Source organism: Spodoptera frugiperda, chromosome 8, assembly GCF_023101765.2.
Source record: "Spodoptera frugiperda isolate SF20-4 chromosome 8, AGI-APGP_CSIRO_Sfru_2.0, whole genome shotgun sequence".
In the NCBI taxonomy this organism is placed as follows: Eukaryota; Metazoa; Arthropoda; class Insecta; order Lepidoptera; family Noctuidae; genus Spodoptera; species Spodoptera frugiperda.
The window spans coordinates 3,677,115-3,697,288 of NC_064219.1; the positions used below are offsets into that span (position 1 = coordinate 3,677,115).

The 20,174-nt window shown below is 35.4% G+C and overlaps 1 protein-coding gene across 1 annotated transcript in view; it reads right to left on the minus strand.

Moving 5' to 3' along the window:
- The window catches only part of LOC118275260 (protein doublesex), a 185,670-nt gene that overhangs the window by 54,944 nt on the left and 110,552 nt on the right, over window positions 1-20,174 (minus strand). Inside the window, 1 exon segment of the mRNA XM_035593145.2 lies at window positions 5,010-5,203. Within this exon segment, the coding sequence (XP_035449038.2) occupies window positions 5,010-5,203 (194 nt within the window).

Consider the following 20,174-nt stretch of genomic DNA (forward strand, 5'->3'; position numbering starts at 1 on the left):
TTTTAGCATATCATGTTGTTATAAAAAGTTTAAGATTTTTTGTTAAGTGATATTATACTCTATTAAATTAATAGAATAAGAACGTTTTTCTAATGTATTTGTAATTTGTTCTTATCTGTTTGGTTAGGCTTTGTTGCGTCCAATTTCCTTCATTATTTACTATGATAATAGGCTGTATGATACTGTATATTGTAATTGTATTGTGATTTACCAAGTTGTTTTTTTTTTGAGTAAAAAGTAATGTTGTAAAGAAAATTGTAATATCTTGTATGGTTTAAGTGCTAAGTTAGTATTCTGGTTAGTGGAGTGGAATAAAATATGATAGAATAACTTGTATATTTTTTTAAATTGTGCCACACTTTTTGTGCCAACCCGAAAATTCACTGTAAAGAATTTTTTTTTTTTAATAATCTAACCAACTTAAACTTAAAAAGCAATCAATTAAATATACAAAATCTACAAACCAAGGAAAAATAACACCATAATAATTTTAAACTATCAATTTTATCGATATCGACAAATCAATCACCTACTACCATCACTATTGAAGCGATAAACGCCACGTACGATTCCGTACGCCACACAAAATGTCCGCACATTGAGAGAAACGTCAAATAATTTAATTTTCCATAACTTCTTAGCACTCACAAAGTTGTGGCACTATTACGATTTAAAATACGATCTTTTGATGTCATCCAAGAATATTCCATTAATATTCTGGCAGATCCCACTGCACATATTAATTTAATTCATTGCTTTTCATTAATTATTAAATCAAGGTGTCCGTAATATCAACGCGATTTATCTTAGGAACAAATAGAAAATAGGAAGTAATGGAGCGGTTAGATATTTATAGATGAGACAGAAATAGTATTGTAGGATCTGTCCTAAATCTATGATCTGCCACTGCAAGTCAGGTAGCCATCTAGCATCCTCTAACTAAAGCTTTTTCTTGAGGGACTAAATAATCTAATGACTTCTCCCGCCTTGCAAGGAGAGGAGTATTAGACTCTTACTGACTGAAACCACCCCGATTCTACTCCAGCTTTTCGAGCCGAAGCCCCAGTAAACCCGCTAGGAGCCCCAGTAAACTTTACTGGGGCTCCCGTAACCCGCAAGCTTGGATGGTGCTGTTGCCCGACTTAGTGTGTCGGTATCCTGTCTAAGATCTCCCAGTTGCCTGTTTCCTGTTAATCTTGGCGATGATAGGTAGTTAGGTTAGCCTTGCTAGCTATAGGAAAAGTTTTTGTTCAGCAGTAAGCGTTTGAGTAGAGTAACTGAAAGTTGGACATCCCAACACTGATGGATCCATTGTGGTATTTTTTTATATTCACAAGCCCTGCAAGACTGTCTACAACACCCTGAGTATGACAAGGGGGTATAAAACAGCTGGAGAAAAGAGGATGTATGTAAACAGTTAGGAACATCTTTGTTTCTTTACAGATAAGACCAGGCTTAATATGCAACATTATAGCATGTTTCACAAGCAATCGACGAGACATCAACATGTACATTTGCATAATAAACTAACAGACTATAAACTATAAAATAAAACAACCTAACTTCCTTCTTTTACTTGATTACAAAACTTACACACGGCACATCAAGCTGACCTCAACCTTGCAAATTTGAATAGAGATATTCAACTTTGTCACAACATAATAGAGTTGAAATTGAAAAGAGGTAGTTTGGGATACCTTGACTTGCTGTTTACAGTTACAAAGTAATTATCTAGCTGGTATAGTGTAGTGGTGGTATAGTGGGAGGTGGGATGGTGTGCAAACGTTGTGGTTGGCCTATGGCCTATCATGGCGTATCATGCGTGCGTTTTATGATGTCTCACCAAGATAACATGTTTAGTGCCTATGTGTTACATAGGCTTCCTAGTAAATAGGTCTATTATAAACCTAGATAGGTGTACATGTCCTGTATTTTTTATCGTTCGTGTATCTACTGTGGTTGTGTTTTTCTGACGTTTTGAAATAGGTAGGCAAATATTTTTAGTTGTTACTTCTTTTAAGTGGAAAACGTTATGGATAAAACGAGTAGTCATAAAAAGCATCACAAAATTGAGAAATTAACTAAAAATCGGAACCCAACCTATTGCGCGACGTCGCTGCGTCTGCGCAAGCAGGTCATGATGAAGAGTCCCCATGTGACTCGAAACTAGTAGAGCTTTTCTCCATTAATTTGCGTGACATCGTGAGTCAATTTTGCCACCGTTAAATAGAACATAATTTTACCAAAAACCGACTACAATTTTAGAAATCATTCGCCAATGAGAGCTTCGAAATCACCAAACACCCTCACTTGACATTTTCTTCCATATTTATTTTCTTCGTCAAAAACGACATCTACAACTACACGGGCAAACCATTTAGTTTCATAACAAGATGGCTACTAACATCGATGACGTCATCGTTTATTTTAAGTGCCCACACGATTGTCCGTACTTTATTACGAGTAAAGGGCGAATCCACAACACTGCGTTGCGGCTACGCATCGCAAAAATCTACGATGCCGCGTATCGTGATTTTTTATTTACATTTGTTGAGTCGACGTTTGGCCGCTATCTCTGATGGTAAGTGATGATGCGGCCTACGATGGAGCACGTCTGCCCATAAGCAACCTATTCACTCAGGCCTTGAAGACACCCAGGTTATGCCCATCAGGAAACACAGACTCCGGCAAGGAGTTCCACTCCCTAGCAGTTCGCACAAGGAAGCTTGAAGCGAAGCGCTTCGTGCGAGTGGGTGGGATATCTACCATGTAGCGGTGACGCCTCGCCGATTGTCTTGTGGTTCGATGATGAAAAGGACTAGGGGGAATCAAGTTGTGCATTTCCCCCGCACAATCTCCGATGCATTTCCGATGCGACGGCGCGTAAGAGTATGCGACGCGGCGACGCGCTAGCGTTCAGTGAGTACCGAATTTGGGTCGTATGCGATGAAATTTTTGCGTTGCGACATCGCATAGCATTGCGGTTCGACGTCGTTTTTACGATGCGTTGTGGATTCGCCCTAAGTGTCTTGGACAGTGTACAGCTGGCTTTATTTTCACGTTGACAGAACATTTTACGGCCTATTCATGGGGTTTGTTCGAAATGATGGGTTGTTAAAGTTTGCTTAGCAAATTTTACTATTTACAACTGAAACATATAGACTGAGAGGTCATTTAACACGTTTTAACGGCTGCCGTTTTAGAAATATTAAGTTTAGTGAGTGATGGTTTAGTTTGTGGTTTCGTCTTTAGTTTGCGATTTTGAATTAGCCATGTATTTATTTTTTATGGTGTAAGCCGGTAAACGAGCAGACGGATCATCTGATGGTAAGCAATCGCCGCTGCCCATGGACACGTTACAAGTGCGTTGCCGACATTTTGAGGGTCAGAAATTTTAAGGGTTGTTAGAGAATCGGGAATTGAGAAGAGGGGTAATTGGGCCTCCGGAAATCTCACACATACAACGAAACACAACGCAAGCATTGTTTCACGTCGGTTTTCAGTGAGGCCGTGGTATCACTCCGGTTGAGTTGGCCCAATCGTGCCGAAGCATGGCTCTCCCACACTTGAATGGCGTCTGTGTGATTTCGATTAACTTAATTTCGACATTAAACACTTCAACATAAAAAATGCATCAATTAAATAATCAACTAAATCTTACTCCATCAGCGTACTCAGTTATTATCCAATATCCAATACATTTCCTTGAGTCTTTGACTGCCAATAGAAAACTGTTGAAGGCAAATCATCCGCTAACGCCGGTCACCGGTGACCACCACGGCGTTCAATGTGTTAATTGATAATTAATTCTTAATGAGTATCATGAACACAATATCATAACAAGCTTAAACTTAGATTATACGATCATATTATCTACATATTAGATTAAAAGATACCGTCTATGAAAACCATCTTTATAAAATCAATTGAACCTAAGATATTAATTAAATTTCTATATAGAAAAGGTCAATTATAATTGTTCATTAGGGGTAATTAGTAACTAATATATAAAAGTAATATAATATTAGTTATAATAATATATCGGAATAGCTTCCCAATGGGCGGGCGCATTATGCGAGACCTTTTATTTAAATATCAAGAATCAAGATTTTATTATAACTAACTAATTAATTAATTATATTACAGTTACGTGAGTAAGCTGATAACATAATAATTAAGAATCAAGATTACTTACATATTGCTTTTAACGAGATTAAAAACATTAAAGGTGAAATTATTTTTTTAATTATATAGATAGATTAGAATAAAAGAATATTAAATAAATAATCAATTATCATTGAGACCGGTCTTTTAAACATAAATCAAATTTTAAATATCGTATGAAAATCCGTTCAGCCGTTACTGAGTTTATTGCACACAGACAGACAGAAGCGGTTACATTAATAGTTATCGTAAATAATACAATTAATAACGTATTTATTTTTTACACCGTTTTATACGCAAAATGGACATTAAAGTTCATGGATAATTATTTTTATCAATAGAAAATGATATTAGTATCAATTAGAACTATAATACTTAGTGATATTATGATAACATTTATTGATTTTATATTTTATTTTATGAAATATTAATTAATGATTAATATTAATATATCTTGTTTTTTTTAACAGGTGGTGTGTTACTGAGGGAAGGTGTAAGTAACTGTAGTAGGTATCATTTTTCAGTTTCTCTATATTTAAGATAGAAAAGTAACCAAAAAAACAGAATAATTAAGAAATAACGAATACCGACGAGTATATAAAAAAAATCGATTAAAATCTCTACTAGCGCCATACTCATGGATAAGAGTCCCGGTATGATTTGAAATTAGTAGAACCTTTTACCCGAAGTATTTAGATGAGTAGAAATATTTACTTGAGTATTATTACTCGTATTAATTTAATCTATCTTGATTAACACACACTTACAACACATATTGTATAGTATTACTAGTATTTTTTTAAATCTTTCTTTAAGTTAATTAGTAAATATAAAGATTGACTTACTGGTCGCGGCGCATGGTCGCATCGCTACAAGTGCGCAGGCGGCGGCGAGGGTCGCTGCGTGGTGAGGGGCAGCGGCAGCAAGGGTGGAGCGTACTCCGTGAAGCACATGGAGCAGGATCCCTTGCGCGCCTGCAGCTCCAGCAGGGAACATATGGACCGCTCGTACATCCGCCATTGGTGGACTATCCAGTGGGCTGGAATTTTAAAGGGGGTGATTAGGTTTGGGATTTGAGGGTTTCTATAGCCCAGCTGGGGGTTTTAGAGCTAGCTAAAAGTTTTGGTGGAACGCTTATGTTTTGTATACTATGCTAGGGTCTCTGAAAAGTTTTGAGCCTAAGGTGTTAAACGTGGAAAGAAGAGCCATGCTTCGGCACGAAGGGTTCGGCTCGACCGAAGTGATTCCACTGTGGACGGCCTCAAAGAAAGCTGGCGTGAAACAACGCTTGCGTTGTGTTATGCCCGTGTGAGTGTAATTACCGGAGGTCCAACAGGTACTCAGGCTCCAAACTGTTCAGCCACTCTAGTATAGAAACATTTTTTTTTTTTACTAAAAACATTTTTTTTTTTCGAACATGTAAATATTATGAAGTAATAAGAGGGACATAGTTCTATACACCTTAGAATAAAGCCTTACAATTAACATAATGTATAATATTTAACAGCAAAGCAAACATCAGAGTCTGCAGCCAAATGCCATTTAGCTCTTGTTTACAAAAATTATACGGGATTGACGAAAATTTTGACACCTGTCAGTGTCATTGAGTTTCTACTCTCTCGGTAGACAAACGCTAAAATGGCATTTGGCTAAGGGCTCAACATACAAAATGATTTTTTTTCCATATAAATTAAACTATTGCAACAGCGACACAGCTTATAAAAAATGCTTTTACAACCGGAGAAATGCACGCATATAAAAGATGTAAGATGACTTACCAGACTTCTATTAGTTTTTCAATCAACCAGCTTACTGAATTGATGACTTGGTTTAAGTTGCTCGTATGATGTCCAAAGTTCTGAAACTCCTGATTCCGTGGAAATAAAGAAAAATATGGAGTCTGCTCTTGGCAATTCATTTAGGCATCTGGTCATACAAAACAAGTTGCAAACTACAAACTACAGAAGAATCTTCAACGTTATTCAAGTTTTCTTAAATTCCAACAAATAGTCGTACAATACACGGACCAAAATAACTGTATAAACTACAAAAAACTATGTAAATTCGGCACCAATTTTACAAGGCGCGCTTGAAAATGACGTTTGACAGGTGAAATGTCAAAAAACCCGCCATCATAAATCGCGTTGACAAGTTGTCAAGGAGACACGTCATCGTGTTGACAATATAAAGACATTTTGACGTGTCAATAAAAATGCGCATTTAATTCGCTGGCAAGTGACTTGCCTCTCGATTTAGGCGAGTAGTTTTTTGACGTTCCAACGAAGCTTCGTGTGATTTGTGTTTTTATGAGGAATTTTCGAACATACAAAACATCGTGCCATTTATTCCCAGAAACTGTAGGCAAGGTGATTTTAAATGCAAAAGTTTCACTTTTACATTCGTGTTAAAATCACAGCTAAAAGGGAACAGGAACTATTGCACACCGTGTTCCGTTTTAGACCCTTGTCTTGCATACTAGCTATATGTAAATTGAACGAAAAAACATTTTTATATTAAACGGAAAAATCAGATTGATCTGTCGTCAGGAAGGGGTGGGTCAGATTCATACATCTTTGTCATTCACATATCCATTCAAAAACACACAATAATAACCGTCGATTACTGCAACTAAAACGAGACTTGCGTACGCGCATGATACTTCGCGACCCTCGTTTAGATCGCTATTTCCATACATGCTGTTAATCATCTAACTTTGATGTCGTTCTCAAAGATATAAGGATACTATATGACTAAATATTACGTATTTTTGTGAATGTTTGTTTGGAAATTTGTCCGTCAATCACGCCAAAACTACTGAACGGATTTTGATGAAATGAAGCCGGCTTGTGTTATCACACAATTAACGAAAATCAACTAATCATATCCGATAGGATATGATTAGTTGATTTTCGTTAATTTCGCCTGTTTTTGCTCGTAGTTTAGTATCTTTTAACTTATTTATTTATACACCCACTGTCAAAAGTAATATGCATCTTGAAAAATGGGACACAAGTACACAGCAAACACTACAACAAAAAAGTATCTTTATCTGATCACATAAACAAAGCCCTTATTACATATCATTAAGATTTAATTTCGTTTAACACTCCAGATCCCATTTTTGTCTTCCTACGTCACCCATCTGACGTTACATTGACATTTGACATTTACTGAAGATGCCACAGAGTATAAAGTGACAAGATAAAAAATGGGCGTGACAAAAATAAATCACTGCTTTTATTTGTATTATTTTATTTATTTAAGGGTAAGTGCTCAATAACAAGCTATTTCTCAGTAGTAGCACGGAGTCTGGAATTGTGTCGGTATAAAGCAATAGGTTCACCTTCTATTACTACATTGTACTTATATAGCGGCATTACGTGCCGTAATGTGCACCACTTCGGGGATAAAAAGGCGTGACGTTATGAACTATAACAAAGAAAAATATAAAAATCTATTATCTGTCACTATGATGTCTACATTTTCATTACAGTTTGTGGTTCCGTGTGTGTTAACATTAAAATATGTCATGCACGCGAATGTGTTAAGGCAGAATGCTATAATTAAATGTTATAAAAATTTATTACATGTTTGTTTTTGTTGTTAGCTGCTTCGCGATAACAGTTGGGAAATAAAAGCTTTACTATGATAATTATGATATTGAAATATCTACACCTTTATTGCAGAGGTAAACATGCGAACACAATTGAGAATTTTTAGTTTCCTCTATAGCCAATAAACAGAGATGGGATTATACATTCACATTTTTAAGTGTGGGAGAGCCATGCTTCGGTACGAATGGGCCTGCTCGTCCGGAGTCTAAACTCTGAAAGTAGGAGTCTAGATTCAAAAGCAAACAAGGCACTTGCCTTAAGATGATGCGCCTATACGCTATATACGCCTAGGGCGCAAGGTTACAGAAGACGCCGCGAGACGCGCTTAGAAAGGATGTAACGCCAAACTTTGGGGCCACTATGAGGTGCTTGCCTAGGGCGCTCTGTTGTTTTAATCCGCCTCTGCCTAACAGCAATACGCTTTCATAACCCAAAACATTTACTGTATCTTGAAGTTCAAGCAAGGGAAGCCCAAATATAGAAATAATGGCAAATCCTCTCAAAAGTAGTCCTTCTTTTCCAGCCTCCACTAACCATAATATTAGAACTTGAGACGGGATATTTACCATGTTTATCTATTTTTATAAGTGACCATGTCAGTTTAAAAAGTTATATCCACTAACCATCTTTAGAAAAATTGTAAGAATACACTTTTAACCCTACAAAACCCAACAACAAAATGTCGTTTATTTTGTTTAATGATGCTGTGTCCGTAAGTGCCGCAGACGTCGATCTATCTCCGACGTTAGCAGGCCCGTGAATTGATGGCATCGGAGAATGTTAGAATGGACCATCTTTTGCTCTTATACGCCCAACCGTTTAGAGCTGGTGAAATATGGGGCAGTGAGGATACTACTCGTTTATTTATTTTATTTTAATGATAATCTATAACAGAGAGTCGTGTTAGTTCCACGATTTATAACTCAAGAACAGCTAAATCGATTTGGCTGAAAATTGGTGGGGAAGCAGCTCTCAGAACCTGGCGACGGACATAAGATTTTTGTCCAATGATTTTCTGAAAAACTCGAAGGTTCAGGAAAAAACGGGATTGCGCGTACGAAGTCGCGGGCAAAAGCGGCTAGTGTAATATCGACGGCAAAGTACCAATTAGACCTAATTGATAAAATTCCGATCAAATTATACACCATGTCAAATTGTTGGAAAACCAATAAAAGTCAAGCAATCCGATTACCTCACATCAGTTACAATGCTTGATTATACATAACATACTTGTTATGTATAAAAAGTACTCTTTTACTACTTAAATATGATATTTTTATTGGGATTGGACAATTTAAAATTATAAAAAAATACCGAATCTTGGGTTAAACTGTATTACATTAAAAGCTATTTATCTAATGATTTCCACATTAAAATCTGCTTTGATTTTATTACAGTAATTATAATTAACACTGGTTTTATTTATTACTGAAAAAAATATAGCAAACAGCCAATCTAAATCAATGAGCATCTTTGTTAACCTATTACAATTACAACCATGATTGAAGGTAATAAAATGTAAAGATGAAAACATAAAATACAATAAAATGTTCCTTGTTAACCTTGAAAAACAAAACATGGCGACGACATCTACAAAACAAACATAATAAAATCGAAACAACATGAAAACATCTCCAATGGTATCCGAACAAACCTCGATGCAAGATCGGATCAAAAGCTAAAGGGGTAATATTAGAATATATTGGAAAATAACAATTTGAAGTTATTAGCTAACATATGTGTCTACGAAATGAAAATAAATTCGCAACGTTATTATTAATATAAGGAAGCTAACGCCCATAAACTGACACACGGAATAGCAACAAGCATGCAACAATGTTGCAACACGATGCATATTTAAATCTCAAACCTAATGCCACTATCAAACTATCTATTTTTATTATCTCACCCACACACGCACAAACAACCCCTTACCATTGAAGTTTAAACTCTATCACTTGTTATATAAAACGCATTTTCACTTGCAACATTGTGGCTTTAACGCTATTACGACATTTGATACAATTATTACGTGTCTGTGTGTCTGTGTCTATGCCAACTCACTAGTAGTTAGTACGTACCAACCACGTGCCACTTTATATGTACATATACACACAATGCAAAAGTGAATTCCATTATATTATGAACTCTGTGATTAGGATCTTCAACAGACAATACTCCTTTTATCACAAGAATGGAGGGAGTAGGGGAAGGTCAAGTTGTCTGGTCGTCAATGCACAGTTGAATGTCAGATAGGGTTTTATTGTCGCAAGATTAATTGCATACTAGGTAATATTTTAACTCGTACATGTATCTACTGAGAAATAAAGTCGTTAAATTGTGACAACTTCCTTTATAGTAATTGTGCATTATAACTGCATTATGCAACGTTACTTGATACCGGTGCTGGTGTAAATTTAGTAAGAAATTGACGTAGAGGAAACTAAATAGAGTTTCGTGACGTAAAATGATAAATCTTTAGTTCTTATTGTGTTTGTGTCATGTTCGTATCGTGATTGGAATAATTTACTCAGAGAAATTATTACTTGCATTAGACAATAAGATAGACGTTCAATATTCTGTCGATTAGATTCTGTTGTTTAAGGTAACTATACTAATCTTTGATTCGTTTATCGTTTTATCTAAGAATATGACAAAATAAAAAAATACTTGTCTAACATTTTCTCATTATCTAACTGACGGACTAAATACATTTTCAGTTTTCATACTCCGTCATCATCCCTATTATAGAAATGTTGGATATCCAAATCATAAGTTACGAGTAAGTAAAATTTTGGAGAGAGCAAAACCGCAGTAAAAAAGTTAGTCAATTCATAATTAAAACAACTTTTTAATTACTGTATTAACACGAAACGTGTTGTTCATTACCCGATGAAGCATAATTGAGTTTTTTTATGAAGATATTGTTTCGACGGCGCGACATTTAACCCAAAGAAGTTTTAAATGTAATTAAATTGATTAATAAACATGAGTTTCAATGTAACTGGATATCTTTGATAAGCAAATATGTTAATCTTAAGATAATAGCACGCTTCTAATAATCTATGTTCATCCATGTTCCATGAATCTTTATGTTAACCAAGCATAATGATTTTGATGATATTTCACACAATTTATGTCACAGGCCACTTTTATCTGACACCTACTTCATCTAGTTGCCGAAGGAGTAATTTGCCGAGGGAGTTTTTTTTTTTAAAGATGAGAATCATTCAATGACTACTTTTTAATGGATGAAAATCAGCCAATTCCTGCTCGCGCCTTGGGCGAGGCGAGAGAGCTCCGACTTTGTAGCATTTAGCAGTGTCTGCGCACGCTGCTCATGATTAAGAGTCCCTCTGTGAGTCGAAACTAGTAGAGCTTTTCTCAATTAGTGTACGTGAGTGAACCGTCATTATTGAGTTAATTTAATATGTCTCACAATAGTTATTATAAAAACAATAAGTATTCCTATTATCGTACACAGAATTCCAAACCATTATATAAAAAACAAAATAATAATTATGAAAATGAAAAAATAATCAATCTATTACCTAGTTAGAGAGTTACATCAAAACGAGCCAAGCAGTTACTGAGAACAGATTTTAGTCATAAACCAACGAAGGTTAACAAGACGGTTAACCTGTGCCCCTTGATCAAAGTTAGCGTCTCTTTATTAGTATTTAGGACCTAAGTTGAAAGGTAAACCGGGGTTTATTTACATAATTATATGGTTTAGTTAATTAATGCTCGTATTTTTCGTACATTACCTTGTTGAATTCTGAACAGACAACCTACCGCAATCTTTTAATTATTCATTGGATTTACGACTTTATGACAAAAGTATAAAGTTCAAAATCTAATAAATACAATTGACAGAAACGAGTCGATCGTGGCACTGTACTTCTGTTAGTACCCGAGGTCTTAGTACGAGATAGCTTTACATTTAACAAGACCGCGTTCGGTGCTCTGATTGGATGATTCGATGGAGCCCGCCAATCAGAGCATTGGCATCGTTTCGATCTCGTTCAACGTAAAACAAACTCGTATTAAGCCCAATGCTTGATGTTACACAGTGACTGTCCCCTCCTTTCGGAAATTAAAATCTCAAGTGAATCAGTCCGTTTCCTATATTTATGTATTGTATATCCGTATAGTAGGTATAAACTTCAGAAATAAAATAAAACTAAGTCAGTAACTACGTACGATGTCGAGATTGCTAATGAGCGGAAGGTCTTGAGCTCGAGGTCCCAAGTTCAAGTCTGTAGCTATGCAACTATTTATAATCATGTGTTTACTAAGTGCATTGCTTAAACGGTTCTAGCATTTTACTTTATACCTAGTTTTTTATTAGAAAAAAAAAACATTACACCATAATATAATTTTCTCCTTGTTGCAGATGCGTTTACAAATATACAATTTCACATACACAAGACACCTAGACCAGAAACAATCTATTGTGAACTGTAAATCAAGCTAAAGAAGTATTTAAGATTCGTAGCAATTAGCGTTCCATTATCTCTGCCTAGCCCCATGAGAGACAAGCGCCTTATAATGTATGTATAAAAACAGAAATGCTTTTAAAGTCTCGTTTCCTTGAGGAGTAGAAGGGAGCTCTAAGAGAGACCTATCCAAAATTCTGACTACGTTTTAAATATGAAATCGCAGGTCAAAATAAGTCTTCTATTTCAGAGCTGCGGACAACGTAACAGTTTACCGGGGCTCCGGCTCAAAGCAGGAAAAGAAACGGGGTGGTTTAAAGTCAGTAATAGTCTGACACTCCCTCCTGGCTCATCCAAGGCGGGAGAAGTCATCGGATGATTTTCCCCACTAAAAACAAGGTAAGCCTTCTATAAACCAGTGTTTATAAACAGACCGAAAGATATCAAAACATATATGTACATATTTACAAATTAACTTACACGTGGAGCATAAATTAATTACATGAGTTAAAGTTCAACTGCAAGTTATATTCATTATCTTAGTTAGTTGGTAGCTACAAGTAGTTATGTTACGAAAATGTGGATGGAATGATTTTCGTTGCGCTTTCACAAGAAACTGCTGAACGGATTTTGATGGGATTTGGCATCTTGATAGATTAGCGGTGAAAGTTAATGTTAAGGTACTTGTTTTGTATTTTACTATGATTGTTGATAAAACTGAGTAGGTACCGTACTGTCTTGATTAGTACTTGGGTTCGATTCTATGTTGAGCTGATACTACAGAGCATGCGGTTTTGGATTCGATTCTAGGGCCTGGTAGTTTTTATGAAAATATAAAAATCTTACACATTAGAATTCCTAAAGTAGAAGTCAGAACAGCACATAATACACATACACATACACATGATATATGCAATGTAACAAAAAAATTAATACACCCTAAATATACTTAAAATATCTTCAAACCCAATCTATTCTGAGGTAAAGCAGACTGACAGTCCCCAGAGAGATACTCCACCGAGGCTAATTGATAGCCTATTACATATTAACTTGCTAGACAGACTGAATTAGACCTAGATCTAAATGTTTGGACTAGTTTCGACTAATTGTCCTATCATTAGTAATCCTGAGTTCAGTAGTGACACGGAATTTGGGATTGTTCCAGAAAGTTTTATTAGGTCCCGACAGGTAATTGGGGACAATACAGATTAAATTTCCCTTAGACAAGGAGGATCCTCCAACCAGGCGAGGTGATCATGCTAAGATATGACTGTATTAAAACCATATAATTTAGGGTAACAATAACTGTAGTTAGTAAGAGTAGTTAATAATAATAAGAGACTAGTTTCTGAACAGCACCAATTTTATTATATTAAGATTTATTATTCGCACCTATTAACATTAAGATACCACGGAAAAACGGTGAAGAAAAACGTCGTGAGGAAACCTGGGCTTTTAATTTCTAATTAGAAGTATAAAATTGCCAACTTGCATTTAGCAAGCATGTTGATTATATTATTAATGCTCAACGTCTCCATGCCAGAAGAGGCTTTGGTCAGCACTGGCCACTAATAGGCTGTTGATGTGATACCAAATAACTGTACAGACTGTACAATCCTTATCAGCAAAAATTGGTTGTATAGAAGGCCATAGGATATTCGAAGGTCAGTACTCTGACTGGAATCCACGACCACGAACCAGTAATAGCATTTGCATGACCAAATACACGATCAACTAAAAAAACAAAAACAACATAGAACCCAGCATTAAAGCAGTTTTATCTAGAAAAAGAATTTCAGAACAACTCATGACCACCAATCTTCGATTATGGTTTAATGAAACGTGAAAACTGGGAGCACTATTCAATTAAGTCTTGCTATCCTTTTCTTTTTGTTACGATAGTAAGGGATGAGAGATATGAATAAATTTAGCCAAAATTCTTCTTTGAGATTCCGTATTAGACACTGGTATTTTGCTGATAACCATTATATCCCAAATAAAAAAGTATAGTCAAAATATTTGTATAAATTAGAACACATTTCTCTTGAACGACTGCACCGAACTCCAACTCCTTTTTTGGTGGTGTTCATTATTATAAAGCCAAGGGTTTCTTTAGAATATTCAATATACTGGAAAATTCTGCAAACATCACTGGTCGATTCGCTAGTTTAATATATTCATATCTGCCTTATTAAGGTTGGAGACCAAGGGACTTACGGGTCACGATAAGGGATCAGCACCGCACGAAAACACTCGTCGCATCAAAGGAGTAACAATTGGACATTACTGGAGGTACTAGCTCTATACTGGAGATTACTGGAGGAGGTTTAACACAGCAAAACACCAAGCAAGCTTTGTTTCACGCTGATTTGGTGTGACGTCGTTGTATAACTCCAGGTAAGCCAGCCCATGTGTGTCGAAGCATGACTCTTCTATTTTATTCGATCATTATATCGTCGACAACTAAATAAAAAAAAATGAAGATAGACACATCAAAGTATGTATGAATTGTATTGGCTTCCGACATGCATATTAATTGAAGGAATTGTTACTAACTATAACATCAAGTGGTCAATATATTGATAGTCAATTGATGAGAATGCTAATACTTTTCACACACCATTGCACTTGTCTAGGGCGAGTGATAGCAAGCGTGACAGCCAAATAAGTTCTTTCTTTGTCCTGGCTTACTTTACAAAGACTAGATAGTCTTTAGTTTTAAACAAAACTGTCAACATAGGTATCTAATGAGACCTGGAGCTGTGGACTGCCTAGCGGGTTACCGGGGCTCCGACTCGAAATGCAGGAGTAGGAACGGGGTGGTTTTTAGTCAGTAAGAGTCTGACATTCCCTCTCGCCTCGCCCAAGGCGAGAGAAGACATTAGATGATTTTCTCCCCTTAAAAAAGGTATCTAATGAGCAAATTCCATCATCAGATCAGCTGAATTGCATGATGATATTACATGGTCATCTAATCTTCATACAATTTCCAGGTTTCATAACGATACAACGATTAGAAGTGTATATAATTCAGATTCTTAGATTTCATTACACAGTTCGTTACAAATCGACCTAATAAAAGCATGTTACTAGTAGAAAGACCTCGTTAATCAAAATATGTATGACCATGTCTATATTAAGTCCATGTTATGCCAGTTTTTATGTGATATAGGGCAAATGAGCAGACGGATAACCTGATAGTAAGCGGCCAGCCCCGCTCATTGACACCTGCAACGCCAGATGAACTACCAGCGTGTTGCCGACCTTTAAAAGTGCATATATCAATTGCTTATTTTAATGAACACATGTATATTGGATTTTGGTAATTGAGGCCGTATTTGATCGGTCCCTACTGATAGCTACTGGATTAATAAGAGCAGACGCCCTAGTGCGAGTTTTTTTATGTTGACGCAATCGAAACGTTATCGCCTTTAGCCATCTATCTGATTGGTTGGTTAATTGGGGCTGGCCAATCAATGCGGTGATCAGTCAAATTCCGATCACGTTATCATAAAACTTGTTCTAAACCCTCTGTTAAGGGTTCTTTCTTCAAGAATAAACTTCTTCCATAGTCCACTAATAGAAATACAATAGCTACGTATTGAACTAACCAAGCCTAATATAGTGCGTGCGAAGTTACAATACAACGTTACAATGTACAAGAATAAAGCTGTTAACCGACAATTCTTACTAACTACTAGTTTTTATTCAAATCATGCGTTCATTCGGATCATTGACTAGATTGATTTCTGTTACATATTCCTCGGTTTAATCGCTCATACATCATCAAGAAGAAACATCCGATTGTTTGTTTGTTTGCAACAAAACTACAGGACCGATTTGAAAATTTCTTTCACCATTGGAAAGCTTGTTTATCAGGGGATTAACATAGGTTACTTTTTATCCAAATACATAATGCTAAAGGCTTGAATCGATAGTAAGTATTCTGAAACGCAAGCGAGCGAAGACAAATGTGCAATGCTGGTAAATTGTAACGGCGTGTATGCATCAACGGAACTAACAAGAGTCAGTTCTTGTTAAACTGGTATAAAATAGCAGTTTTCATTCATTAAGAAGTTATTTTTAAATGCTTTGTTGTGTGCCAAACTCGGAAACGGCTGAACCAATTCGGCCAGAATATACAAATCAAATAGCTTACTTAAAACTATTCGACTACTATGTTAGTAAATAGTAGTTAAATTAAAAGTAGGATAGTAAAAAATGTGACTGCTTAATGCTACAAATGGGAGCTACGGACTACCGGGCTCCGGCTCTAAAAGCAGAAGTAAGAACGGAGTGGTTTTTCCTTACACTTCCTCTCGTCTCACCATATGTGAGAGAAGAAATTGGATGATTATTCTCTTTCAAAAAAAATGCTATAATGACGTATTATAGTAAGATTCGGATCAAAAATTGCATCCGAACAAGCATTGTACGTTGTAGGTTAGTAACCATTCTCGTATAAAAGTAACACAAAGTAGTCAACCAACCTGCCCATGGCCTATTGTCGACAAATTCACACGATACCAATTAACTAAATTAATAAATCGAAGATCATAAAACGTTCTTATAATTGGAGTTATGATCGTATTTTTATAATTATCCACATTAAGAAGTCTTTGTAAATGTTACACGTGGTTCCTATTATGACAGTTTATGCAATAAAAATGTTACAGTTGTCGTTCTTACCTAGTTATAATTGTTACACTCCTTTACGTGTTTTATAACAGTGTAATCTGTAGTAATGTTGTTACATAGTTTTATGTCGTTATTATTTCAAAATGATAATTAGTAGATATGACTAATTAAATGCTGACAATACAAAGAAAAAGAGCATTTTATTATAATAGGATAGTGGTTTAAGTCATTCAATCTCCTGCATTAAATTCACCGAGGTAAGTGGAAATTATCGGGATTTTCTTCTCCTCTAATAATATGGTATGAGCTGACTTGGGTGATAGGACACTTTTTATTCCACCGGAACGCAGCCAAAGCCACGGGCAGAAGCTAGTATAATAATGCTTAATTATGATACGTAACACAATGAACTTCAATGTCAAACCTAATTATTGTACCAAGGAAACATCTCACAATTATTCATAAAACTACTTATCAACAACTTCAAGAGGTCAATAACTTGCACAGGACTACAAATTATCTACAATGTATTACAACGAAACGATTTAAGAGACATTTTTTCAAAGACTTTGAGAACAAACGTGGTCTTGTAAAGGACTCTTATCACAACGTCTGTAGACTGTTAATTATTATTTATACTTAAAGTTTTTGAACAATCCAATCTTTGTTCTCTGATAAGGCGTTAGTTTTAATTTAATTTATGGTAACTTTCAACTTTTAAAATGTAGTACTTTGTCGTTATGTTTTATGAAAGGCAATGCCGAATGTCGGCGCTTATGTTATTGTATTATAGTCTGATGGAAGTTTGACAAATGTGCTATTGTTTTTTAATTTTTGTTTTGTTTGATGTTTTTGTTAATGAGATGACTTTGTGTGTTATCTAAATTAATATTGTAGTACTGACGATGTTCTTTATAATCGTCTCTTTTTCTAAGAAAGTTATAATAAAAAAAAAACCGTTTAAAAATATCATTAGAACTTAAAACAGGATATTTGCCATGTTTTCCGATATTTCTGCACTGTTGCAAGCGCCATGATCACGGATGATAAACATGACGCTTGTAACACGTACAACAGTTGTTACTAGTGACCATTTCAAAAAAAAATACTGTAGGACATCGAAACACATATATAGATAATAAATACTAAAGACGATTTTCAAATAGAAACACAATAAACTATAACACTGTCTGATAGAAAATTCACACAAAACTTGGCTGAAATTTTCACTATCCAAATAATCTATTCACACAATCCTAGTAAGATTTTAAGCTCAATGTATTCAGTTATTTATTCATCGTTTCTAGATTACCTATGGATGTAGTTCCATTTGGGGAATCCCTAAGGGTAGTTAGGGAGAGCTGTGGATGCCGGACGGTTGCAGCCAATCCCCAGAAGTAAATGACCTTTTAATTTATAGATCTAGTAATAGAAAGTTCAATAACAATAAACTTGATTTTGTATGTGACATTGAATGCTCGTAAAGGAATAGTTTTATTCAAAAATGTCCAGGAATTTGAAAGCTACTTTTAAATTTTCAGCGTTCTAGGGTACAGCTGTGAATTGTATCACGCACACTTAATAAAGTATCAAATCTTTTGTCGTGTTATATGTACTTTCTAAGACTATTTAGACAACACTCACAAACGGTGATGGAAATCATCGTGGTGACATTTTAAATTATTTTGATATTGCCAACCCGCTTTGAACAAGTGTGGTGATTAATGCTCAAATCTTCCATGTGAGAAGAGACATGATTTTTTTTATCAAAAATCTATCTTTCTAACAGATTATACCGAAATCCATTCATCTGTTTAGAATGTAAATTGACACAAACATTTACATTGTCCATCAGATTCATTTAGAATTATAATAAAACCGTAAACAGCAATCTTGGCTTTTCTCTGTATAGATTTTAGTGCATAATTCCTAGTAAATATAGCTTAGAATTCTAGTCAAGACCTGAATAGACTAGAAACTGTCCTAAATAACCTAAGAGCTCGCACAACTAAATTCAAATCATTTTACCTGACATTGAGAAGTGCCAAAATCTTTACACTAGTTACATTGCTGGTTAGTTACGACGTGTTCTAGTATTGGGTTATACAAAAAGAGTAATGGATAGTGTTAGCAAGTTAAGGGTCGTTTTTGTTCAAGTCCTTGGTAGGGGTTAGGAAGGTCGTGGAATGACTGTGGTCGTGGAGAATTTGCGGTATCATGGTCTGTGGTTAGGTAAAAGAAAAGATACTGGATACAAAATAATGTAATTATAAATGTTATAATTGAGGTAAGTTTCTCTGTTTGTTTGGTAAGATTTTACGCCGAAACTGCTGAATTGATGGTCGTGAATTTTGGTGAAGTGGTAGATAAGGTTTAAGAGCGGGTTAGTTTTATTTTTTATGATTCAAATGACGATTATACGGGCTTATATATAGCTATATTTATCAGAACTAGGAGAAGTTTAGGGCAAAACCATGATTTTTATTCAATAGCTTATACAATGAATAATATTAACGACATGTTTATCCCCAATAGTCCCCATAATATAAACACCTGACAAAACTGCTGTAAAATAAAAAAAAGCCTAGAAGCTTAAAAGACCAAAACAACAATATATCATATCCTAAATACCAATTAAATTAATAATTGGAAGCACAGTTTAATTCTAGAAACACACTTTTATTTCCCCATTAAAACACAGCTGGTATAAAAGTACCGCACAAATACGACTCCCGCGCATCGAGTTGCAACATTGTAAGCATCGGTTCAAGAAACTGCAACATTTTAATTCCACCTTGACACGGTAAACTTGAATGCATTACACGTTATGTAACAGTTTGTTACTCATCTCCATTGCATTCAGCAGACAGTTGCAAAAGGTTAAGCTACACTTGTCGCGGTTAAAATGTGGATGGGTTCGGCGAATTTTGTACTTTAAATTGCGATTTTTGATTCATTTGATTCTGTTGTTGATTGAGAGCGATTTGGAGTTTATTTCACTGTTCGGAAATACTTTCATTGGACAATAATACAATTCTGATTTAATGAATCGAGATTTTGTGACATATGAGGCAAGATTTTTGTTTGAAGATTGACAATAATTTAACCAGTGTGATAAAGTGAAGATAATTCATGCACGTTTTAGCTTTAGCGAGAAAATGACCATAATTAATTATTATTTAGAGGTAAAGAATGTCCGTGTCTGTGTGTTTATGTCTAAAGGCATCAATCGATAGTCATAGTCATACAAATATTACTTAATATACGATATTATGACGTGTAACCAGACACCCTGCGGTTTAATAGAGGATAATTACGA